The following is a 25320-nucleotide window of genomic DNA, read 5'->3' on the forward strand; positions in this document are numbered from 1 at the left end:
TCCTTGCAGATCCACCAACAGTGGTACCAGCCTCTAGTCTCAATGTGAGGTTTGACTCCAGGACGATGAATTTAAGCTGGGACTGCCAAGAAAACACAACCTTCAGCAGGTGTTTCTTAACTGACAAGAAGAACAGAGTCGTGGAACCCAGGGTGAGATGAATTTCCCATGCTCAACCCCTGTCCTTTACACAGCCCTTGCTGAGTTAACAGCAACAGGGTCGGCCGGGCGCAGTGGCTCACGCCTGTAATCCCGGCACTTTGGGAGGCGGAGGCGGGTGGATCACTTGAGGTCGGGAGTTCGAGACCAGCCTGACCAACATGGTGAAACCCCGTCTCTACTAAAAATACAAAAATTAGCCAGGTGTGCTGGTGGGTGCCTGTAATCCCAGCTACTGGAGAGGCTGAGGCAAGAGAATCACTCGAACCCGGGAGGCGGAGGTTGCAGTGAGTCGAGCTCGTGCCATTGCCCTCCAGCCTGGGCGACAGAGCAAGACTCCGTGTCATAAAATAAACTAAGGCCGGGTGTGGTGGCTCACGTTTGTCATCCCAGCACTTTGGGAGGCCGAGGCAGGTAGGTCACCTGAGGTCAGGAGTTCAAGACCAGCCTGACCAACATGGTGAAACCCTGTCTGTACTAAAAATACAAAAATTAGCCTAGCGTGGTCCTGTATGCCTGTAATCCCAGCTACTTGGGAGGCTGAGGCAGGAGAGTCACTTGAACCCGGGAGGTGGAGGTTGCAGTGAGCTGGGCGTGGTGGCAGGTGCCTGTAATCCCAGCTACTCGGGAGGCTGAGGCAGGAGAATTACTCGAACTCAGGAGGCGGAGGTTGCGGTGAGCCGAGATGGTGCCATTGCACTCCAGCCTGGGCAACAAGAGCAAAACTCTGTCTCAAAAAGTAATAATAATAAATTAAATTAAATTAAAGCGAGACGGCCACAGACACAACACAAGCGTGGTATTTGGAGAAATGTCAGAGCCATAATCTCACAGGGACTGGGAAAGTGCTGTTGGCTCATGGCCGCAAGGTGTACCAGAGCCTGATTCCCTGAGGCAGAGCCTATTTTACCGTATTTTAGCGCAAGAGCATATTTTACCCCAAGAGAAGAGAAACCCTGGCAAATGCGGTTGGATGTATGCCTGGGTCTGTGGTAGAAGCAGGACGGAGAAAAGTAAAGTGTCAGTGACGTTGTCAGTGTGTCACCGTCCTGGTCCCCCAAAGGATTAAGGTCAGGGTTTTCGGAACACAGGAGACAGAGACAGAAGAGCGGGGAGAGGGGAGGGAAGGAGGGAGAAACACAGAGAAAGAGAGAATAGAAGGAGGAAGGAGAGGAAGAGAGAAATATATGATCGATAGGTAGGTGATAGATGATTTATTGACTGATACGTGATAATAGATGATTGGGTGATTGGTAGTCAATTCTATAGATAGATGTTACACGGGTGGATGGGTGGTCTTGCTATGTTACCCCAGATGACATATTTTTTTTTTTTTTTTTTTGAGATGGAGTTTCGCTCTTGCTGCCCAGGCTGGAATGCACTGGTATGATCTTGGCTCACTGCAACCTCCACCTCTCAGGTTCAAGCGAGTCTCCTGCCTCAGCCTCCCGAGTAACTGGGATTACAGGCACCCGCCACCATGCCCGGCTAATTTTTGTATTTTTAGTAGAGACGGGGTTTCACCATGTTGGCCAGGCTGGTCTTCAACTCCTGACCTCATGATCCGCCCCCCTTGGCCTCCCAAAGTGCTGGCATTACAGGTGTGAGCCACCGTGTCTGACCTTTATTTTTTGGCGTGGAGTCTCGCTCTGTCGCCCAGGCTGGAGTGCACTGGTGCAATCTCGGCTCACTGCAACCTCTGCCTCCCGGGTTCAAGAGATTCTCCTGTCTCAGCCTCCCAAGTAGCTGGGATTACAGGTGCCCGCCACCACACCTGGCTAATTTTGTATTTTTAGTAGAGACGGGCTTTCACCATGTTGGCCGGGCTGGTCTCGAACTCCAGACCTCAAGTGATCCACCCGCCTCAGCCTCCCAAAGTGCTGGCATTACAGGTGTGAGCCACTGTGTCCGATCCTTTTTTTGGGGGGTGGAGTCTCTGTCTGTTGCCCAGGCTGTAGTGCAATGGCGTGATCTCAGCTCACTGCAACCTCCACCTGCCAGGTTCAAGAGATTCTCCTGCCTCGGTCTCCTGAGTAGCTGGGATTACAGGCATCTGCCACCACACCTGGCTAATTTTGTATTTTTAGTAGAGACGGGGTTTCACCATGTTGGTCAGGCTGGTCTCAAACTCCTGACCTCAACTGATCCACCCACCTCAGCCTCCCAAAGTGCTAGGATTACAGGCGTGAGTCACTGCACCTGGCCTCTAGTCTGATACTTTCAGCACTGCTAGAGTATAAGATTGAGTTTTCACCTGCAAGCTGGTATTCGGCGTATCCACTCAGAGTCCTTGGAGGAAGCATAGGGGGATGATTTCACAAAGGGAGGCAGGTGGGTGTCGCCAAATCCAGGTAAAAACCAATACCATGGCCGGGCGTGGTGGCTCACGCCTGTAATCCCAGCACTTTGGGAGGGCGAGGCGGGTGGATCACCTGAGGTCAGGAGTTTGAGACCAGCCTGGCCAACATGGTGAAACCCTGTCTCTACTACAAATACACAAATTAGCTGGGTGTGGTGGCAGGTGTCTGTAATGCGAGCTACTCGGGAGGCTGAGGCAGGAGAATTGCTTGAACCTGGAAGGCGGAGGTTGCAGTGAGCCGAGATCGCGCCACCGCACTCCAGCCTGAAGAGTGTAGGAGACAGAAGGTTGTTTCCTAATCGGCTCTGTCTGGTTGCAACTCTTCAGCTCAATAACAATGAATGTTCGTGCACATTTCGTGAAATTTGTCTGCATGGAGGAGTCACTTTTGAGGTTCACGTGAATACTAGCCAAAGAGGATTTCAGCAAAAACTGCTTTATCTAAATTCAGGTAAGCAAGAGCAGCTCAGGGATCCGTTTACAGCACTAGCCCCACCACCATCCCGCCAGCATCAAAGTACATCCCGTTGAGCTTCGGAGTGAAAATTATTTTGTTTCTGCCTCTTCCCAGGAAGGGAGGGTACCGCTGCTCAGAATTTCTCCTGTTTCATCTACAATGTGGATTTCATGAACTGTACCTGGGCGAGGGGTCCGACGGCCCCCCGTGACGTCCAGTATTTTTTGTACATACAAAACTCAAAGTAAGTGTTCACCTCATGTGAAGAATTGTGAGCAATGCAGGGATGGGAGAAAAATCATGCTTGTTTTTTTTTTCTTTTTCTTTTTTTAAGACATGGTCTTGCTCTGTTGCCCAGGCTGGAGTGCAATGACACCATCTCAGCTCACTGCAACCTTGACCTCCTGGGTTCAAGCAATTTTTCTGCCTCAGCTTCCCAGGTAGCTGGGATTACAGGCGCCCGCCACCACATCCAGCTAAATTTTGTATTTTTAGTAGAGACGGGGTTTTGTCATGTTGCCCAGGTTGGTCTCGAACTCCTGACCTGAAGTGATCTGCCTTCCTTGGCCTCCCAAAGTGCTGGAATGACAGGCGTGAGCCACCACACCACGTCTCATATATGTATTTAGAGACAGAGTCTTGCTCTGTCACCCAGGCTGGAGTGTAGTGATGTGATCTCAGCTCCCTGCAACCTGCGCCTCCCTCCCGGGTTCAAGCGATTCTCCTGCCTCAGCCTCCCGAGTAGCTGGGACGACAGGTGCGCACCATCACACCCGTCTAATTTTTGTGTTTTTGGTAGAGACGGGGTTTCACCATGCTGGCCAGGCTGGTCTCGAACTCCTGACCTCAAGTGATCCGCCCACCTCGGCCTCCCAAAGTGCTGGGATTACAGGCGTGAGCCACTGCACCGGGCATGTTTTGTTTTTTTGTTGTTTTGTTTTCTGTTGTTTTGTATGTTTCTTTTTGTTTTGTGTGTTTCTTTTTGTTTTGTGTTTTTGTGTTTTTGTTTTTTTGTTTCATGTTTTTGTGTTGTTTTGTCTTTTTGTGTTTTTGTTTTGCTTTGTGTTTTGTTTTGTGTTTCTTTTTGCTTCGTTTTGTGTTTGTTTTTGTTTCATTTTGTGTTTTTGTGTTTTTTTGTTTCGTGTTTTGGTGTTTTTGTTTTGTGTTTTTGTGTTTTGTGTTTTGTTTTGTGTTTGTTTTTGTTTTGTGTTTGTTTTTGTTTTGTTTTGTTGTTCTGTTTTCTGTTTGTTTTTGTTTTGTTTTGCGTTTTTGTGTTTTTGTTTTGTGTTTTTGTGTTTTGTTTTGTTTGTTTTTGTTTTGTCTTGTGTTTTTGTGTTTTGTTTTGTGTTTCTTTTTGCTTTGTTTTGTGTTTGTTTTTGTTTCATTTTGTGTTTTTGTGTTTTTTTGTTTCGTGTTTTGGCGTTTTTGTTTTGTGTTTTGTGTTTTGTTTTGTGTTTGTTTTTGTTTTGTGTTTTTGTTTTGTTTTGTTGTTCTGTTTTGTGTTTGTTTTTGTTTTGTTTTGCATTTTTGTGTTTTTGTTTTGTTTTGTGTTTTTGTGTTTTGTTTTGTGTTTGTTTTTGTTTTGTTTTGTGTTTTTGTGTTTTGTTTTGTTTTCCTGATTGCTCTCTGAGCACTTTCTAATCTTTCAGGAGAAGGAGGGAGATCCGGTGTCCTTATTACATGCAAGACTCGGGAACCCATGTGGGATGTCACCTGGATAACCTGTCAGGATTAACGTCTCGCAATTACTTCCTGGTTAATGGAACCAGCCGAGAAATTGGCATCCAATTCTTCGATTCACTTTTGGACACAAAGAAAATAGGTGAGAATAACACATATGATTTTCCTATTGTTTATAGGTGAAATGGAATTTGCCTTAAAATCTGTGTAACTGAGGCCAGGTTGGTGGCTCACACCTGTAATCTCAGCACTTTGGGAGGCCGAGGCAGGCCGATCACCTGAGATCGAGTGTTCAAGACCAGCCTGACCAACATGGAGAAACCCCATCTCTACTAAAAATACAAAAATTAGCCAGGCGTGGTGGCACATACCTGTAATCCCAGCTACTCGGGAGGCTGAGGAGAATCACTTGAACCCAGGAGGTAGACGTTGCAGTGAGGTGAGATTGTGCCACTGCACTCCAGCTTGAGTGACAGAGCAAGACTGTGTCTCAAAAACAAACAAACAAAAAAACTGTGTAACTTTGGTGCTGTAACAAATTAGAACTGAGTCGATTTAACTTTCGTTTTTTTGAGATACAGTCTCACTCTGTTGCCCAGGCTGGAGTGCAGTGGTGCAATCTCAGCTCACTGCAACCTCTGCGTCCCAGTTTCAAGCAATTCTCCTGTCTCAGCCTCCTTAGTAGCTTGGATTACAGGTGCCCGCCACCCACCACGCTCAGCTGATTTTTGTATTTTTAGTAGAGACGGTGTTTCACCATCTTGGCCGGGCTGGTCTCGAACTCCTGACCTCAGATGATCCGCCTGCCTTAGCCTCCCAAAGTGCTGGGATTACAGGCATCAGCCACCGCACCTGACCTCCCTCTTTCTCTCCTTCCTTGTTTCCTTCCTCCCTGCCTTTCTGCCTTTCTTCTTTCTTCTTCTCTTCCTTTATTCCTTCCTTCCTTCCCTCCCTCCCTCGCTTCTTTCCTTCCTTCCTTACTCCTTCCCTCCCTCCTTCCCTCCCTCCTTCCTTCCCTCCCTCCCTCTCTCTCTCCCTTCTTCCTTCCTTCCTTCTTCCTCTCCTTCTTTCTTCACTCCTTTCCTCCTTCCTTCCTCTTTTTCTTCATTTCTTCCTCACCAGCACCTCTTCGTGTCCCAGTGCCCCGCTCCTGGCTGGCCTTTTGGAGCCAGTCCCATATGCCCACACGCTCTCCTCTTCCCAAGCCCACCACATCCCACCAGTGGACTCCCTCATCCTGTTGGACGTTCTCAGGCTCTTCAGGCTCAGGACTCTCACAGAAGTGTGACTCCTGCCCACCGAGCCCATCCCCACCTCCCACCCTGGACCCCCTGCCCCAGTGGGTATCTCTCCTGTACATGGTAACTGCCCCACGTCCACCTGGACCCAGTGTAGACAGGAGACCCTGCCCCACCTCCACCTGGACCCAGTGTAGACAGGACCTTTCTGGTTCAGGGGTGTGTCCTGCGCCCTCATTACAGAACGATTCAACCCTCCGGGCAATGTCACTGTACGTTGCAACATGACGCACTGCCTCGTACAGTGGAAACAGCCCAGGACCTACCAGAAGCTGTCGTACCTGGACTTTCAGTACCAGCTGGACGTCCACAGAAAGGTCGGTGAGAGCTCCCCGGGGTTGGGCACCAGGAGGGAGGCGTACAGGACACGCCCACACAGGAGCCTGGGAATCCCGGGGAAGTGGCCTGGGGGAAGGATGGCTGGGTGGTGAGCAGTGACTCTGGGGTGAACGCACTTCGGGTAGTGGAGGAAGAGGTGAAGGGTCTGTGGCCTGTGAAGCCACCTTGAAGAAGGTTGCAGGGAGGATGGACAAGGACGATCCTGCACCCATGGGACCAGGAAGTGGACCGGGAGGTGTGGGGGACGATGCCACAAGCAAGGGAAAGCGTCCGCTCCACTTCCAGCTGGACGCAGTGTAGACAAGAAGGAGAGCCTGCCCCATGTCTACCTGGACCCAGTGTAGCTAGGAGGAGACCCGACCCCACCTCCATCTACACCCAGTGTGGACAGGAGGAGACGGAGACCCTGCCCCACCTGCACGGAGACCCAATGTACACAGGAGGAGCTCTTGTCCCACAACCACCTGGACCCAGTGTAGACGTGATGAGAGATGGCCTCACGTCCACCTCGATCCAGTGTAGACAAGAAGAGATCTTGTCCCACAACCACCTGGACCCAGTGTAGACGTGATGAGAGACTGCCTCACGTCCACCTCGATCCAGTGTACACAGGAGGAGCTCTTGTCCCACAACCACCTGGACCCAGTGTAGACGTGATGAGAGACTGCCTCACATCCACCTCGATCCGGTGTAGACAGGAGGAGATCTTGTCCCACAACCACCTGGACCCAGTGTAGACGTGATGAGAGACTGCCTCACATCCACCTCGATCCGGTGTAGACAAGAGGAGATCTTGTCCCACAACCACCTGGACCCAGTGTAGACGTGATGAGAGACTGCCTCACGTCCACCTCGATCCGGTGTAGACAAGAAGAGATCTTGTCCCACAACCACCTGGACCCAGTGTAGACGTGATGAGAGACTGCCTCACGTCCACCTCGATCCGGTGTAGACAAGAGGAGATCTTGTCCCACAACCACCTGGACCCAGTGTAGACGTGATGAGAGACTGCCTCACGTCCACCTCGATCCAGTGTACACAGGAGGAGATCTTGTCCCACAACCACCTGGACCCAGTGTAGACATGATGAGAGACTGCCTCACGTCCACCTCGATCCGGTGTAGACAAGAGGAGATCTTGTCCCACAACCACCTGGACCCAGTGTAGACGTGATGAGAGACTGCCTCACGTCCACCTCGATCCGGTGTAGACAAGAGGAGATCTTGTCCCACAACCACCTGGACCCAGTGTAGACGTGATGAGAGACTGCCTCACGTCCACCTCGATCCGGTGTAGACAAGAGGAGATCTTGTCCCACAACCACCTGGACCCAGTGTAGACGTGATGAGAGACTGCCTCACGTCCACCTCGATCCAGAGTAGACAAGAGGAGATCTTGTCCCACAACCACCTGGACCCAGTGTAGACGTGATGAGAGACTGCCTCACGTCCACCTCGATCCAGTGTAGACAGGAGGAGATCTTGTCCCACAACCACCTGGACCCAGTGTAGACGTGATGAGAGACTGCCTCACGTCCACCTCGATCCGGTGTAGACAAGAGGAGATCTTGTCCCACAACCACCTGGACCCAGTGTAGACGTGATGAGAGACTGCCTCACGTCCACCTCGATCCGGTGTAGACAAGAGGAGATCTTGTCCCACAACCACCTGGACCCAGTGTAGACGTGATGAGAGACTGCCTCACGTCCACCTCGATCCGGTGTAGACAAGAGGAGATCTTGTCCCACAACCACCTGGACCCAGTGTAGACGTGATGAGAGACTGCCTCACGTCCACCTCGATCCAGAGTAGACAAGAGGAGATCTTGTCCCACAACCACCTGGACCCAGTGTAGACGTGATGAGAGACTGCCTCACGTCCACCTCGATCCAGTGTAGACAGGAGGAGCTCTTGTCCCACAACCACCTGGACCCAGTGTAGACGTGATGAGAGACTGCCTCACATCCACCTCGATCCGGTGTAGACAAGAGGAGATCTTGTCCCACAACCACCTGGACCCAGTGTAGACGTGATGAGAGACTGCCTCACGTCCACCTCGATCCGGTGTAGACAAGAGGAGATCTTGTCCCACAACCACCTGGACCCAGTGTAGACAAGGAGAGCCTGCCCCAGGTCTACCCGGAGACAGGAGAATACCCTGCCCCAAGGCCAGTGGGAGCTTTCTGGATGGGTTACAGGAAGATATCTGGCCAGGAAGACTTCTGTGTTTGCAGCTCCTCATCCCACCTGTCTTGTAGATTCGGGGTTTGTGGAGGGAGACCTGCCCGCCACTCCTCAGGGACTCTTTCCCATTCGGTGCCCACACCAGGGGAGACACTGTGTGAACCATCTAAAGTGTTTTAGAAATGGAAACAGTGAGCCTTGTATTGTGTTTTGTTTTGTTTCTAGAATACCCAGCCTGGCACGGAAAACCTACTGGTAAGTGAAACCACAGACCCCACTGATGACCCTCAGCATAACCCTGCAGTGCCGTACTCACCACATCTAGCATAACCCTACAGTCCCCTACTCACCACCCCTAGTGTAACCCTACAGTCCCCTACTCATGACCCCTATAGTCCCCTACTGACGACCTCCAGCATAACCCTACAGTCCCCTACTCACCACCCCTAGTGTAACCCTACAGTCCCCTACTCATGACCCCTATAGTCCCCTACTGACGACCTCCAGCATAACCCTACAGTCCCCTACTCACCACACCTAGTGTCACCCTACAGTCCCCTACTCACCACCCCTAGTGTAACCCTACAGTCCCCTACTCACCACCCCTACAGTCCCCTACTGACGACCCTCAGCATAACCCTACCATCTGCTACTCACCACCCCTAGTGTAACCCTACAGTCCCCTACTCACCACCCCTAGTGTAACCCTACAGTCCCCTACTCACCACCCCTACAGTCCCCTACTGACGACCCTCAGCATAACCCTACCATCTGCTACTCACCACCCCTAGTGTAACCCTACAGTCCCCTACTCACCACCCCTAGTGTAACCCTACAGTCCCCTACTCACCACCCCTACAGTCCCCTACTGACGACCTCCAGCATAACCCTACAGTCCCCTACTCACCACACCTAGTGTCACCCTACAGTCCCCTACTCACGACCCCTACAGTCCCCTACTGACGACTCTCAGCATAACCCTACAGTCTGCTACTCACCACACGTACTGTCACCCTACAGTCCCCTAGTGATGACCTCCAGCATAACCCTACAGTCCCCTATTCACCAGACCTAGTGTCACCCTACAGTCCCCTACTCACCACACCTAGTGTAACCCTACAGTCCCCTCGTCATGACCCCTGGAGTAACCCTACAGTCTCCTACTCACGACCTCTACAGTCCCCTACTCATGACCCCTAGCGTAACCGTACAGTCCCCTACTCATGACCCCTGGCGTAACCCTACAGTCCCCTACTCACCACACCTAGCGTAACCGTACGGTTCCTTACCCATGACCCCTGGCATAACTCTATAGTCCCCTACTCACGACCCTTACAGTCCCCTACCCATGACCCCTGGCGGAACCCTACAGTTCCCTATTCACCACCCTGGCGGAACCCTACAGTCCCCTACTCATGACCCCTACAGTCTCCTACTCACCAAACCGAGCGTAACCGTACGGTTCCCTACCCATGACCCCTGGCAGAACCCTACAATTCCCTATTCACAACCCTGGCAGAACCCTAAAGTCCTCTACTCGTGACCCCTGGAGTAATCCTACAGTCCCCTATTCACGAGCCCTAGCATGACCCTACAGTCCCCTACTCGTAATCCCCGGCGTAACCCTACAGTCCCCTACCCATGACCTTTGGCGGAACCCTACAGTCTCCTACTCACGATGCCTACAGTCTCCTACCCATGACCCCTGGCAGAACCCTACAGTTCCCTATTCAGAACCCTAGCATAACCCTACAGTCCCCTACTCATGACCCCTAGTGTAACTGTACAGTTCCGTACCCGTGACCCCTGGTGGAACCCTACAGTCCCCTACTCATGACCCCTAGTGTAACTGTACAGTCCCGTACCCGTGACCCCTGGTGGAACCCTACAGTCCCCTACTCATGACCCCTAGTGTAACTGTACAGTCCCGTACCCGTGACCCCTGGTGGAACCCTACAGTCCCCTACTCACGACCCCTAGTGTAACTGTACAGTCCCGTACCCGTGACCCCTGGTGGAACCCTACAGTCCCCTACTCACGACCCCTAGTGTAACTGTACAGTCCCGTACCCGTGACCCCTGGTGGAACCCTACAGTCCCCTACTCATGACCCCTAGTGTAACTGTACAGTCCCGTACCCGTGACCCCTGGTGGAACCCTACAGTCCCCTACTCATGACCCCTAGTGTAACTGTACAGTCCCGTACCCGTGACCCCTGGTGGAACCCTACAGTCCCCTACTCATGACCCTAGTGTAACTGTACAGTCCCGTACCCGTGACCCCTGGTGGAACCCTACAGTCCCCTACTCACGACCCCTAGTGTAACTGTACAGTCCCGTACCCGTGACCCCTGGTGGAACCCTACAGTCCCCTACTCATGACCCCTAGTGTAACTGTACAGTCCCGTACCCGTGACCCCTGGTGGAACCCTACAGTCCCCTACTCATGACCCCTAGTGTAACTGTACAGTCCCGTACCCGTGACCCCTGGTGGAACCCTACAGTCCCCTACTCATGACCCCTAGTGTAACTGTACAGTCCCGTACCCGTGACCCCTGGTGGAACACAACCCTGGCGTCATCCTACAGTCTCCACAAACCCAGTGTAACCCTACAGTCTTGGTTTACGGGACTGTTAGTGCCAGTGTGGCCCAGGGGTGGACACGGTGGGGTGTGATCCTGAACCGGAGGATGCAGATCTCACACGGATGAGGGCCCCCTCATAGTTCTCACTGGGCAGGGTCTGCTCTTGGCCTCAACCTTCATGTCCCAATGGTTGGAATATTTACGCTCAGCCTGTTCTACTGATTTTCCCATTTTATTCCTCTTTCCTCTGAGTGGGTTAAAAATATATCCCAGTGACTGTCTAAGGAGATTATGTCTCCCTCTAAAATGCTTTTAGAGTGAGTACTGTTGCCGGATATTTACCAAGTCTCCTGGCGACTCTGACCCTCAGTATCCTCCTCTGTCCGACGCGTATGCTAGACTTGGGGATCTTAATATCCCTTGCTAAACTATCCGTCTGAAGCTCTGTTAATATCAGTTGTTACTCCTGAATCATTTATTTATGTATGTATTTATTTTTAGATGGAGTCTCGCTCTGTCCCCCAGGCTGGAGCGCAGTGGTGCGATCTCAGCTCACTGCAACCTCCACCTCCCAAGTTCAAGCGATTCTCCTGCCTCAGCCTCCCTGGTAGCTGGGACTACAGGCGCCCGCCACCACACATGGCCAACAATTTCTGTTTCAAAAAATAAAATTTTAGCCAGGCACGATGGCTTACACCTGTCATCCCAGCACCTTGAGAGGCTGAGGTGGGCAAATCACTTGAGGTCAGGAGTTCAAGACCAGCCTGGCCAACGTGCAGAAACCCTGTCTCTACTAAAAATACAAAAATTACCCATGCACGCTGGCGGGCACGTGTAATCCCAGCTACGCGGGAGGCTGAGGCAGGAGAATCGCTTGAACCCAGGAGGCGGAGGTTGCGGTGAGCCCAGATCATGCCACTGCACTCCAGCCTGGGAGACAGAGTGAGTGTGTCTCAAATAAAATAAAATAAAATAAAATAAAATAAAATAAAAGAGGCCGGGCGTGGTGGCTCACGCCTGTAATCCCAGCACTTTCGGAGGCTGAGGTGGGCGGATCACGAGGTCAGGAGTTCGAGACCATCCTGGCTAACACGGGTGAAACCCGTCTCCACTAAAAATACAAAAAAAATTATCTGGGCGTGGTGGTGGGTGCCTGTAGTCCCAGCTACTCGGGAGGCTGAGGCAGGAGAACGGTGTGAACCCGGGAGGCGGAGCTTGCAGTGAGCCGAGATTGCACCACTGCACTCCAGGCTGAGCGACAGAGCGAGACTCCATCTCAATAAATAAATAAATAAATAAATTAATTAATTAATTAATTAATTAAATTAAATAATTTAAAGCCTACATCACCCAAATTTTCCCAATTTGTCTCCCATCCAAATACTAACGAGGCTTGACTGTGCTTAGCTTCCAAGACCCGATCAGACCAAGTGCATTCAGAGTGGTAGAAAAAAAAGAAAAAAAAAAAAGGAGAAAAAAAATTAAAAGACAAAAGAATGAAAAAAGACAACATTTTCCTCCACGCAGAGGACGTCTATCTCTAACTTTTCTTTTTTCCTCCAAAGATTGATGTTTCTGGTGATTTGGAAAATAGATACAACTTTCCAAGCGCTGAGCCCAGAGCAAAACATAATGTGAAGATCAGAGCTGCAGATGTCCGCATCCTGAATTGGAGTTCGTGGAGTGAAGCTGCTGAATTTGGTAAGCGTTGGGCGGAGGTAAGGGATGTTTGTGCCATCTGCCGCCACTTTGGAGCAGGCACAGAGGTCAGGTACTCTGTCCTGGGCGCTGAGATTGAGTTGAGAACGTTGCTGGGAGTAGTATCAGGCTCTGAGTCTTTTGCTGAGGCTCAAAAGAAGGAGGTGGTCTCGTACTTGGTCACGCAACATTGCTTTGCTGATGTTTTTTCAGGACGGATGAGCTAGTTTCCGTTAATAACCAGAGAAGGGCCGGGCGCGGCGGTTCAGGCCTGTAATCCCAGCAATTTGGGAGGCCGAGGCAGGCGGATCACCTGAGGTCAGGAGTTTGAGACTAGCCTGGCCAACATGGTGAAACCCCATCTCTACTAAAAATACAAAATTAGCCCAGCGTGGAGGCGGGTGCCTGTAATCCCAGCTACTCGGGAGGCTGAGGCAGGAGAATGACTTGAACCCGGGAGGCGGAGGTTGCAGTGAGCTGGGATCACACCACTGCACTCCAGCCTGGGTGACAGAACAAGATTCCGTCCCAAAAATAATAATAATAAAAAAAAACTAGCCAGGTGTGGTGGCACATACACCTGGTAATCCAGGTGTAATCTCAGCTATTCAGGAGGCTGAGGGCAGGAGAATCTTTTGAACCCGGGAGGCGGAGGTTGCAGTGAGCTGAGATTGCACCACTGCACTCCAGCCCGGGCAACAGAGCGAGACTCTGTCTCAAAAAAAAAAAAAAAAAAAAAAAGTAGAAGGAGGTGGTCTCATACTCATACGGGGTCATGCAACACTGCTTTGCTGGTGTTTTTTTCAGGATGGATGAGCTAGAATCCCTTAATAGCCAGAGAAGGACCCCACTGATAGCCCTCCTAAAGCCCCACCTCCCTCTGCTCCACTGGGAAATAATTAGTCAGTCTTCGTCCAGTCAAACCATCACCATTCCGGCTCCCTGACCAAGGGGAAGCTCTCTCCCTCTTTTTTTTTTCGAGATGGCGTTTCGCTCTTGTTGCCCAGGCTGGAGTGCAATGGCGCCATCTCTGCTCACCACAACCTCCGCCTCCCAGGTTCAAGTGATTCTCCTGCCTCAGTCTCCCGAGTAGCTGCGATTACAGGCACCTGCCACCACACCCGGCTAATTTTGTATTTTAGTAGAGACGGGGTTTCTCCATGTTGGTCAGGCTGGTCTCGAACTCCCAACCTCAGGTGATCCGCCCGCGTCGCCCTCTGAAGGTGCTGGGATGACAGGCGTGAGCCGCCGTGCCTGGCCGGGGAAGCTCTCTTCAAAGCCAGGTCTGGGCCCCCCAGGAGACAGGTCTATGCTTTTCTCTGAAGATGATTTTGAGGGCTCCAAATTGAAAAGGGGAAGGGGCAGGACATTGAGAATACGCGGTTTTCACCTAAACAAAGGGGACAGAGGAAAAAATGTGAGCTGCAGTGCAGTGGTGCACCTCCACCTCCCAGATCACACAGACAAAATGGGGTACAGGGATGATTAGAGGTGCATTTGTGTCCGGTGGGCCAGGGTGACTGCACCTGTAAGAAATTTTGTTTGTTTGTTTATTTTTTGTTTTTTGAGACGGAGTCTCGCTCTGTCACCAGGCTGGAGTGCAACGGCACGATCTCGGCTCGCTGCAACCTCCGCCTCCCGGGCTCAAGCGATTCTCCTGCCTCAGCCTCCCGAGTAGATGGGATTACAGGCATGCATCACGCTTGGCCAGTTTTTGTATTTGTATTTTTATTTATTTATTTATTTTGAGATGGAGTTTCGCTCTGTCACCCAGGCTGGAGTGCAACGGCACGATCTCCGCTCACTGCAACCTCCGCCTCTCGGGTTCAAGTGATTCTCCTGCCTCAGACTCCCAAGTAGATAGGATTACAGGTGCACGCCACCACGCCTGGCTAATTTTGTATTTTTTTTAGTAGAGACGGGGTTTCACCATGTTAGTGAGGCTGGTCTCTAACTCCTGACCTCAGATGATGCACCTGCCTCAGCTTCGCAAAGTGCTGGGATAACAGGAGTGTGCCACCGTGCCTGGCCCAATTTTTGTATTTTTAGTAGAGACGGGGTTTCACCATGTTGCCCAGGCTGGTCTCGAACTCCTGACCTCAAGTGATCTGTCTTCCTCAGCCTCCCAAAGTGCTGGGATGACAGGCGTGAGCCACTGTGTCCGGCCCATGGTGGATTAGTTTTAACAGCTCACCACAAATTTCCTTGTTGGTAAAACATGGAGCAGGCAGGTCGCCTTTCATCTCAGAGCCATCTTACTTAGGAACCAAAAAGAGGGAGGCAGGTTTGCTGGACCCAGTTTTCAGCTTGACTGTTCCCTTTGGCTAAATGCGTTTGGACACCCAAAAAGATTTAATTTCCTTTCACATGTCCATCAACGATTCACCGCAGACGCAAACCTGTGTGTCTCTCTAGGCTCTGACGACAGAAACCTCAGCTCTGTGTACATTTATGTGCTCCTGATCGTGGGAACCCTTGTCTGTGGCATCGTCCTTGGCTTCCTCTTTAAAAGGTAATCTGTGAAACATCTCGGCCTCCCCCAGGCAAACAGGGCAGGCCGGGAGGAAAGCGCTTTCTCCAAAGTCTCTGTCTCTGTCTCTGAGAAAGAGAAACACAGCCTTGGCCGGGCATGGTGGCTCATGCCTGTCATCCCAGCACTTTGGGAGGCCGAGGCGGGAGGATCACCTGAGGTCGGGAGTTCGAGACCAGCCTGGCCAACGTGGAGAAACCTCGTCTCTATTAAAAATACAAAATGAGCCGGGTGTGGTGGCGGGCACTTGTCATCCCAGCTACTCGGGAGGCTGAGGCAGGAGAATCGCTTGAACCTGGGAGGCGGAGGTTGCGGTGAGCCGAGATCAGGCTGTTGCACTCCAGCCTGGGCACCAAGAGCGAAACTCTGTCTCAAAGTAAGTAAGTAAATACATAAATAAATTTTACTTTAAAAACAGACCCCGGCCGGGCACGGTGGCTCATGCCTGTAATCCCAGCACTTTGGGAGGCTGAGGTGGGAGGATCACCTGAGGTCTGGAGTTTGAGACCAGCCTGACCAACATGGGGAAACCCTGTCTCTACTAAAACTGCAAAATTAGCCGGGCGTGGTGGCGCGTTCCTGTAATCCCAGCTACTCATCAGGCTGAAGTAGGAGAATGGCTTGAACTCAGGAGGCAGAGCTTGCGGCGAGCTGAGATTGCACCACTGCACTCCAGCCTGGGTGACAGGGCGAGACTCCATCCCAAAACAAACAAACAAAAAACACCTCCAACCCAGAAACCACGCTCTTCAAGGCTGGTGGGATCAAGGCAGGCGTTTCCCCTTCTGGAGCTCAGCCCTTCAACACCAGTGACCTCAGACTCCCTGAAGCTGCCCACAGCTGACTGCCTGTTCCATTCCCATCCCTGTGCCTGAGGGGCTAAGGGAAGAGTCTAGAAAGATTCCCTGTGAGCATCACTCTGTATTCCTGTAGAATCTCCTGTTTTCTCCGTTTTTTTTTTTTGTTTGTTTTTTGTTTTTTGTTTTTTTGAGATGGAGTCTCACTCTGTCTCCCAGGCTGGAGTGCAGTGGTGCAATCTCGGCTCACTGCAACCTCCACCTCCCGGGTTCAAGCAATTCTCCTGCCTCAGCCTCCTGAGTAGCTGGGATGACAGGCATGCACCACGATGCTCACCTAATTTTTGTATTTTTAGGAGAGTTGGGGTTTCTCCATGTTGGCCAGGCTGGTCTCAAACTCTTGACCTCAAGTGATCCACCCACCTCGGCCTCCCAAAGTGTTGGGATTACAGGCGTGAGCCACCAAGACTGGCCTAGTTCCTTCAGATTTTCATCATTTGGTGATTCTTTTATTTTTTGAGATGGAGTCTCACTCTGTCGCCCAGGCTGGAGTGCAGTGGTGCAATCTCGGCTCACTGCAACCTCCACCTCCTGGGTTCAAGCAATTCTCCTGCCTCAGCCTCCTGAATAGCTGGGATTACAAGCATGCACCACGATACTCAGCTAATTTTTGTATTTTCGGTAGAGACGGGGTTTCACCATGTTGGCCAGGCTGGTCTCGAACTCTTGACCTCAAGTGATCCACCCGCCTCAGCCTCCCAAAGTGCTGGGATTACAGGCGTGAGCTGCCATGACTGGCCTAGTTTAAGATTTTCGTCATTTGGTGATTTTTTTTTTTTTTTTTTTTTTTTTTGAGATGGAGTCTTGCTCTGTCGCCCAGGCTGGAGTGCAGTGGTGCAATCTCGGCTCACTGCAACCTCCACCTCCCGGGTTCAAGCAATTCTCCTGCCTCAGCCTCCTGAATAGCTGGGATTACAAGCATGCACCACGATACTCAGCTAATTTTTGTATTTTTAGTAGAGATGGGGTTACACCACGTTGGCCAGGCTGGTCTCGAACTCCAGACATCAAGTGATCTGCCCACCTCATCCTCCAAAAGTGCTGGGATGACAGGCGTGAGCCACTGCGCCCGGCCTAGTTCCTTAAGGTTTTTGTCACTTGGTGATTCTTAGTGAAGTTGTTTTGCGTAGTTGAGCGCAGACACCCCGCACGCAGCATCCCTCAGCACAGGGCGTTGATAGAAGGAACTCTGGTGACCTGGGGTTCGTTCTTCTCACACTTTTTCTCTGTGTCTCAGGTTCCTTAGGATACAGCGACTGTTCCCACCAGTTCCACAGATCAAAGACAAACTGAATGATAATCATGAGGTGGAAGACGAGGTAGGTAGGGGTTGGCGGAGCAGTGACCTGGGATGGAAAGTGGGGAGTGGGGAGCGTGGGACACGGCCTCTGAGTGTCGACCGTCTTGCTTCCCCACCAGCTGCGACCGCAGCGTCGCCACGGGTGTGGCTGGAATCTGTATCCCACTCCTGGGCCTTCTCCCGGGTCGGGGTCGTCTCTGTAAGCTCCATTAGGAGAAACTGAGGCAGGGTGGTGGTCAAAAAAAGGAGGAGAAGACGGTAGAGAGAGCCAGGCACGGTGGCTCACGCCTGTCATCCCAGCACTTCCGGAGTTCGAGGCAGGCAGATCACCTGAGGTCAGAAGTTCGAGACTAGCCTGACCAACATGCTGTAACCCCATCTCTGCTAAAAATACAAAAAATTAGCCGGGCGTGGTGGCAGGCACCTGTAATCCCAGTTACTCGGGAGGCTGGGACAGGAGAATGGCTTGAACCCAGGGGGCGGAGGTTGCAGTGAGCCGAGATCGTACCACCGCACTCCAGCCTGGGTGACAGAGTGAGATTCCACCTCAAAAGGAAAAAGAAGGTAGAGAGGAGAGGCAGAAATAAAGAGACAAGAGACAAGAGACAGAGGTGGAGAAAGATGGAGGAGAAGGAGGAGAGAGAGAGGAACATAGAAGAGAATGAGAAGAAGACACCAGAGAGAGGGAAACAGAGGCAGACAGACTGACAGAGAAACAAAGGCAGACACACAGACAGAGAAACAGAGAGAGGGAGGGAGAAAAGGGAGAGGGAAAGAGAGAGAGAGACACACAGAGAGGAAGACAGAGACATACGAAGAGAAAAAGACAATCAGAGAGACAGAGATGGAGAAACAGAGACAAACAACAAACACAAAGACCCAGGCGGGGGCCGGGCACAGTGGCTCACACCTGTCATCCTAGCACTTTGGGAGGCTGAGGCGGGTGGATCACTTGAGGTTGGGAGTTCGAGACCAGCCTGACCAACATGGAGAAACCTTGTCTCTACTAAAATTACAAAAATTAGCCAGGTGTGGTGGCGCACGCCTGTAATCCCACCTACTCTGGAGGCTGAGGCAGGAGAATCACTTGAACCCAGGAGGCGGAGGTTGCGGTGAGCCGAGATCGCGCCATTGCACTCCAGCCTGGGCAACAAGAGCAAAACTCTATATATCAAAAACAAAACAAAAGTAAACACCGCAGCAGGGAGAAGAGAGAGACAGAGAAGAACAGAAGCACAGAGAGGGGAGAGAGACAAAGACAGAGACACAGAGAAAGACAGAGACAGAAAAAGAGAGAGAGACGGAGAAGGAGAGATAGAGACAGGGACAAAGAGAAAAAGACAGAGAGACAGAGGGAGAAACAGAGAGAGAGAGAGACATAGGTGGACACGGAGAGGGGAGAGAGAGAGAGAGGGAGGAAAGAGACAGACAGGGAGGCAGAGAAGAGAGACACAGAGACGCCGAGAGAGACAGGGAAGACACAGGAGTGGGATTTAGTCTCAGCGAGAGCCCAGAGACGGTGAACAAGGGCGAGGAATCATTGACCTGCACCCCGAGACCCCATTGGCGCTCCTCTCCCACCCACCTCTCTCCAGCTCAGGGACTATGTCTTATGTTGCAGTAGGCTGGCAGGCTGCAAAGTCAGGCCAGGGCTGATGCTGCATCCCAGAGGCAGAACCGTCCTGCATTCTCAGAGTAGGAGATGAAATTTTTAAAAAGGAAATAAAACTCTTGTCCGGGGAACCTCAGCTTTTATCCTTTAGACCTTCGACTGATTAGATGAGGCCCACCCTTCCCACGTTAGACCTTCGACTGATTAGATGAGGCCCACCCTTCCCACTGTAGACCTTCGACTGATTAGATGAGGCCCACTCTTCCCCCTGTAGACCTTCGACTGATTAGATGAGGCCCACCCTTCCCCCTTTAGACCTTCAACTGATTAGATGAGGCCCACCCTTCCCCTTTATAATTTTTTTTTTTTTGAGATGGAGTTTCACTCTTGTTGCCCAGGCTGGAGTGCAATGGCGCAATCTTGGCTCACTGCAACCTCCACCTCCCAGGTTCGAGTGATTCTCCTGTCTCAGCCTCCGGAGTAGCTGGGATTACAGGCACACACCACCACGCCCAGCTAATTTTTTGTATTTTTAGTAGAGACGGGGTTTCGCCATGGCCAGGCTGGTCTTGAACTTCTGACCTCAGGTGCTCCACCCACCTTGGCCTCCCAGAGTGCTGGGATTACATGCGTGAGCCACTGCACCCAGCCACTTTTAGGCTTTTCAATGATTAGATGAGGCCCACCCTTCCCCCTTTAGACCTTTGACTGATTAGATGAGACCCATCCTTCCCCTTTAGACCTTCAACTGATTAGATGAAGCCCAGCCTTCCCCTTTATAGCTTCAACTTATTAGGCTCACCCTTATCCTTTAGACTTTCAACTGATTAGATGAGGCCCACTCTCCCCGTTTAGACGTTTGACTGATTAGATGAAGCCCACCATTCCCCTTTATACCTTTGACTGATTAGATGAGGCCCACCCTCCCCTTTAGATCTTCAACTGATTAGATGAAGTCCAGCCTTCCCCTTTAGACCTTCAACTTCTTAATTAGATGAGGCCCACCTTTCCCCCTTTAGACTTTTGACTGATTAGATGAAGCCCAGCCTTCCCCTTTAGACCTTCAACTTATTAATTAGATAAGGCCCACTCTTCCTCTTTAGACTTTCAACTGATTAGATGAGGCCCACTCTCCCCATTTACACCTTCGACTGATTAGATGAAGCCCACCATTCCCCTTTAGACCTTCAGGTGATTAATTAGATAAGGCCCACCCTTACCCTTTAGACTTTCAACTGATTAAATGAGGCCCACTCTCCCCGTTTAGACCTTTGACTGATTAGATGAAGCCCACCATTCTCCTTTATGCCTTCGACTGATTAGATGAGGCCCACGGTTCTCCTTTGGACCTTCAACTGATTAGATGAGGCCCACCCTCCCTTTTATACCTTCGACTGATTAGATGGGGCCCATCCTTCCCCTTTAGACCTTCAACTGATTAGATGAAGCCCACCTTTCCCTTTTTAGACCTTTGACTGATTAGATGAGGCCCACCTTTCCCCCTTTGGACCTTCGACTGATTAGATGAAGCCCACCTTTCCCTTTTTAGACCTTTGACTGATTAGATGAGGCCTACCCTTCTCCCTTTAGACCTTTGACTGATTAGATGAAGCCCACCTTTCCCTTTTTAGACCTTTGACTGATTAGATGAGGCCTACCCTTCTCCGTTTAGACCTTTGACTGATTAGATGAAGCCCACCTTTCCCTTTTTAGACCTTTGACTGATTAGATGAGGCCTACCCTTCTCCCTTTAGACCTTTGACTGATTAGATGAGACCCACCCTTCCCGTTTAGACCTTCAATTCATTAGATGAAGCCCAGCCTTCCCCCCTTCCCCTTTAGACCTTCAACTGATTAGATGAGGCCCACCCCCTTTAGACCCTTCGACTGATTACATAAGGCCCACCCACATTCTCCAGTCCAATCTCTTTTCCTGGAAATCAGCTGATTGTGAACTTGACATCTACAAAGCACCTTTGTAGCAGCCCCTGAGTCATGGTTTGATTCAATAACTGGGGACTGTAGCCTAGTCACAGGGACACGTCATTGGTGCTGGGTATCCGAGACATCATTGGTGCCAGGTATCTGAGACAGGGACCAAGAGATGAAAGAGAAACAGAGAGACTCAACCCGAAAGAGGTAGACATGCAGGAAGACGGAGATAGAGACCCAGAGATGGGGGTGGAAGGAAGGTGAGAGGGGGAGGAAAGAGAGACAGAGAGGGAGACAGAGAAAAGAGGCAGAGAGACCGAGAGAGAGGCTCAACAGCAAGACCCCAGAGAGGGTGACTAAGAGTGAGAGATCTGCATGACCCACATCCCAAGACCCCGTGGGTGGCCTTCTCCCACCCACCTCTCTCCAGCTCAGGGGCTGTGTCTTCCTCCCATGGGGAACTCCAGTTCCAGCCCAGGGTTGCCCCGAGTGCCCTCTTCCCTGCCACATAGGTAACATCCTCCCAGTTGCCACTTGCACACCCCCGTCCTAGACCCGGCCATCTGTCATTCCGTTACCTTCTACCCCCACGCCAGCCTCCTCCTTGGCCCCTGCTTTCCACTGACCCCCAGGGGTCCCCCACATCGAGGTGCCAGGATGATGGCTTCAGGCTTCAACCTTCCCTTCTCCGAGCTCCGTTGGCCCCAGGGGCTTAGCACCTGCTGTACCCTGCCCGGGTTTCACGCTCACAAGCTCTTCCAAAAGCCACCCTGTTCATCGTCAACTATGAGGCCGCATGGGTGGATCTGTCTCAGATCTTTACCCCAGGAAAAACCCCTGGCCAGGCACAGTGGCTCACGCCTGTCATCCCAGCAGTTTGTGAGGCCAAAGCGAGTGGATCACCTCAAAGTCAAGAGTTTGAGACCAGCCTGGCCAACATGGTGAAACCCCATCTCTACTGAAAATACAAAATGTAGCCGGTGGTGGCTAAAGGGGGAAGGGTGGGCCTCATCTAATCAGTCGAAGGTATATAGGAGGAAGGGTGGGCCTCATCTAGTCAGTCAAAGGTCTAAAGAGGGAAGGGTGGGCCTCATCTAATCAGTCGAAGGTCTAAAGGGGGAAGGGCGGGCCTCAGCTAATCAGTTGAAGGTATATACGGGAAGGGAGGGCCTCGTCTAATCAGTCGAAGGTATATACGGGAATCAGTCAAAAGTCTAAAGGGGGAAGGGTGGGCCTCATCTAATCAGTCGAAGGTCTAAAGGGGGAACGGTGGGCCTCATCTAGTCAGTCAAAGGTCTAAAGAGGGAAGGGTGGGCCTCATCTAATCAGTCGAAGGTCTAAAGGGGAAGGGTGGGCCTCATTTAATCAGTCGAAGGTCTAAAGGGGGGAGGGTGGGCCTCATCTAATCAGTCGAAGGTATATAGGGGAAAGGTGGGCCTCATTTAATCAGTCAAAAGTCTAAAGGGGGAAGGGTGGGCCTCATCTAATCAGTCGAAGGTATATAGGGGAAAGGTGGGCCTCATTTAATCAGTCAAAAGTCTAAAGGGGGAAGGGTGGGTCTCCTCTAATCAGTCGAAGGTCTAAAGGGGGAAGGGTGGGCCTCGTCTAATCAGTTGAAGGTATATACGGGAAGGGTGGGCTTTGTCTAATCAGTTGAAGGTACATAGGGGAAAGGTGGGCCTCATCTAATCAGTCAAAAGTCTAAAGGGGGAAGGATGGGCCTCATCTAATCAGTCGAAGGTCTAAAGGGGGAAGGATGGGCCTCATCTAATCAGTCGAAGGTCTAAAGGAAGAAGGGTGGGCCTCATCTAATCAGTTGAAGGTATATACGGGAAAGGTGGGCCTCATCTAATCAGTCGAAGGTATATACGGGAATCAGTCAAAGGTCTAAAGGGGGAAGGGTGGGCCTCATCTAATCAGTCGAAAGTCTAAAGGGGGAACGGTGGGCCTCATCTAATCAGTCGAAGGTCTAAAGGGGGGAGGCTGGGCCTCATCTAATCAGTCGAAGGTATATAGGGGAAAGGTGGGCCTCATCTAATCAGTCAAAAGTCTAAAGGGGGAAGGGTGGGTCTCCTCTAATCAGTCGAAGGTCTAAAGGAGGAAGAGTGGGCCTCATCTAATCAGTCAAAAGTCTAAAGGGGGAAGGGTGGGCCTCATCTAATCAGTTGAAGGTATATACGGGAAGGGTGGGCCTCGTCTAATCAGTCGAATGTATATAGGGGGAAGGGTGGGCCTCATCTAATCAGTCAAAAGTCTAAAGGGGAAAAGGTGGGCCTCGTCTAATCAGTCGAAGGTCTAAAGGGGGAAGGGTGGACCTCATCTAATCAGTCGGTATATAGGGGGAAGGGTGGGCCTCATCTAATCAGTCGAAGGTATATAGGGGAAAAGTGGGCCTCACCTAATCAGTCAAAAGTCTAAAGGGGGAAGGGTGGGCCTCATTTAATCAGTCGAAGGTATATAGGGGAAGGGTGGGCCTCATCTAATCAGTCGAAGGTATATAGGGGAAAAGTGGGCCTCACCTAATCAGTCAAAAGTCTAAAGGGGGAAGGGTGGGTCTCGTCTAATCAGTCGAAGGTCTAAAGGGGAAGGGTAGACCTCATCTAATCATTCAAAAGTCTAAAGGGGGAAGAGTGGGCCTCATCTAATCAGTCGAAGGTATATACGGGAATCAGTCAAAAGTCTAAAGGGGGAAGGGTGGGCCTCATTAATCAGTCGAAGGTCTAAAGGGGGAACGGTGGGCCTCATCTAGTCAGTCAAAGGTCTAAAGAGGGAAGGGTGGGCCTCATCTAATCAGTCAAAAGTCTAAAGGGGGAAGGGTGGGCCTCATCTAATCAGTCGAAGGTCTAAAGGGGGAACGGTGGGCCTCATCTAGTCAGTCAAAGGTATATAGGGGAAAGGTGGGCCTCATCTAATCAGTCGAAGGTCTAAAGGGGGAAGAGTGGGCCTCCTCTAATCAGTTGAAGATCTAAAGGAGAAGGGTGGGCCTCATCTAATCAGTCAAATTTGTGGTGGCGGGCACCTGTAATCCCAGCTACTCCAGAGGCTGAGGCAGGAGAATCGCTTGAACCCGGGAGGCCGAAGTTGCAGTGAGCTGAGATCACACCAGAGCACTCCAGCCTGGACAACAGAGTGAGACTCCGTCTCGAGGGAGAAAAAGAAAATAAATACAGCCCACTGAGTCCCAGGCTGAGCTTGTGAAGATCTGACCGCCTGAATCCTCCTTCTTTTTCTCAGATCATCTGGGAGGAATTCACCCCAGAGGAAGGGAAAGGCTACCGAGAAGAGGTCTTGACTGTGAAGGAAATTACCTGAGACCCAGAGGGTGTAGGAAGGGCATGGACATCTCCGCCTCCACGACACTGGGGAACTGTTTTCTTGTTGATGATGCTGTGAGCCTTTATATCATTTTTTATGTTTTTATTTAAAAACATGATATTTGGGGCCAGGCGCGGTGGCTCATGCCTGTAATCCCAGCACTTTGGGAGGCCAAGGCGGGCAGATCACCTGAGGTCAGGAGTTCAAGACCAGCCTGGCCAACATGGTGAAACCCCATCTCTACTAAAAATGCAGAAATTTACACCCAGGCATGGTGGTGGACTCCTGTCATCCCAGCTACTCGGGAGGCTGAGACAGGAGAATCGCTTGAACCCAGGAGGCAGAGGTTGCAGTGAGCCAAAATCGCGCCATTGTATGCCAACTTGGGTAACAGAGCAAGATTGCATCTCAAAACAAATAATAATAATAAATAAAATAATACTAAAAGCATAATATTTGTCTGGGCGCCGTGGCTCATGCCTGTAATCCTAACACTTTGGGAGGCCAAAGTAGGAGGATTGCTTGAGACAGGAGTTTGAGACTAGTCTGGGCATCATAGCGAGACCTTATCTCTACAAAAAAGGCAAAAATTAGCTGGGGAATGGTGGCTTGTGCCTGTAGTCCCAGCTACTCGGGAGGCTGAGGCAGGAGAATGGCGTGAACCCAGGAGGCGGAGGTTGCAGTGAGCCAAGATCACACCACCGCACTCCAGCCTGGATGACATAGCGAGACTCCATCTCAAAAAAAAAAAAAATTAATTTATTATTGTACAGTGCCAGGCCTCCCTGGGTTAAAAATCCAGTTTTTAGCAGGTCTGGTTTCTTCTGGAGGACAAAGTGATGATATAGTTTGGTTGTTTGTCCCTTGCAAATCTCAGTTTGAAATTTGGTTCTCCAGGTTGGAGGTGGGACCTCGCAGGAGGTGTTTGAATCAAGCGGGGCAGTGCCTTTCTTGTAGTAATGAGTGAGTTCTTTCTCTATTTGTTCCTGAAAGAGCTGGTTGTGAAAAAGAGGCTGG

At 51.1% G+C, this 25320-nt stretch overlaps 1 protein-coding gene across 3 annotated transcripts in view; it reads left to right on the forward strand.

Annotated features, from left to right (window-relative positions):
* Positions 1-25018, forward strand: part of LOC129025982 (granulocyte-macrophage colony-stimulating factor receptor subunit alpha) — a 40985-nt gene extending 15967 nt beyond the window's left edge. For 2 of the 3 annotated variants that reach the window (XM_054473137.1, XM_054473139.1), the window contains 10 exons: positions 10-152; positions 2846-2969; positions 3090-3219; positions 4625-4797; positions 6137-6270; positions 8702-8731; positions 12625-12760; positions 15149-15269; positions 17382-17463; positions 24223-25018. In XM_054473137.1, coding sequence (XP_054329112.1) covers positions 10-152; positions 2846-2969; positions 3090-3219; positions 4625-4797; positions 6137-6270; positions 8702-8731; positions 12625-12760; positions 15149-15269; positions 17382-17463; positions 24223-24300 — 1151 coding nt within the window. In that variant the 3' untranslated portion in view covers positions 24301-25018. The remainder of the gene's footprint in view (positions 1-9; positions 153-2845; positions 2970-3089; positions 3220-4624; positions 4798-6136; positions 6271-8701; positions 8732-12624; positions 12761-15148; positions 15270-17381; positions 17464-24222) is intronic. The other variant, XM_054473138.1, reaches the window with a different exon arrangement.
* The last annotated feature ends 302 nt before the right edge of the window (positions 25019-25320 follow it).

This window comes from Pongo pygmaeus, chromosome X (assembly GCF_028885625.2).
Source record: "Pongo pygmaeus isolate AG05252 chromosome X, NHGRI_mPonPyg2-v2.0_pri, whole genome shotgun sequence".
Classification (NCBI taxonomy): domain Eukaryota; kingdom Metazoa; phylum Chordata; class Mammalia; order Primates; family Hominidae; genus Pongo; species Pongo pygmaeus.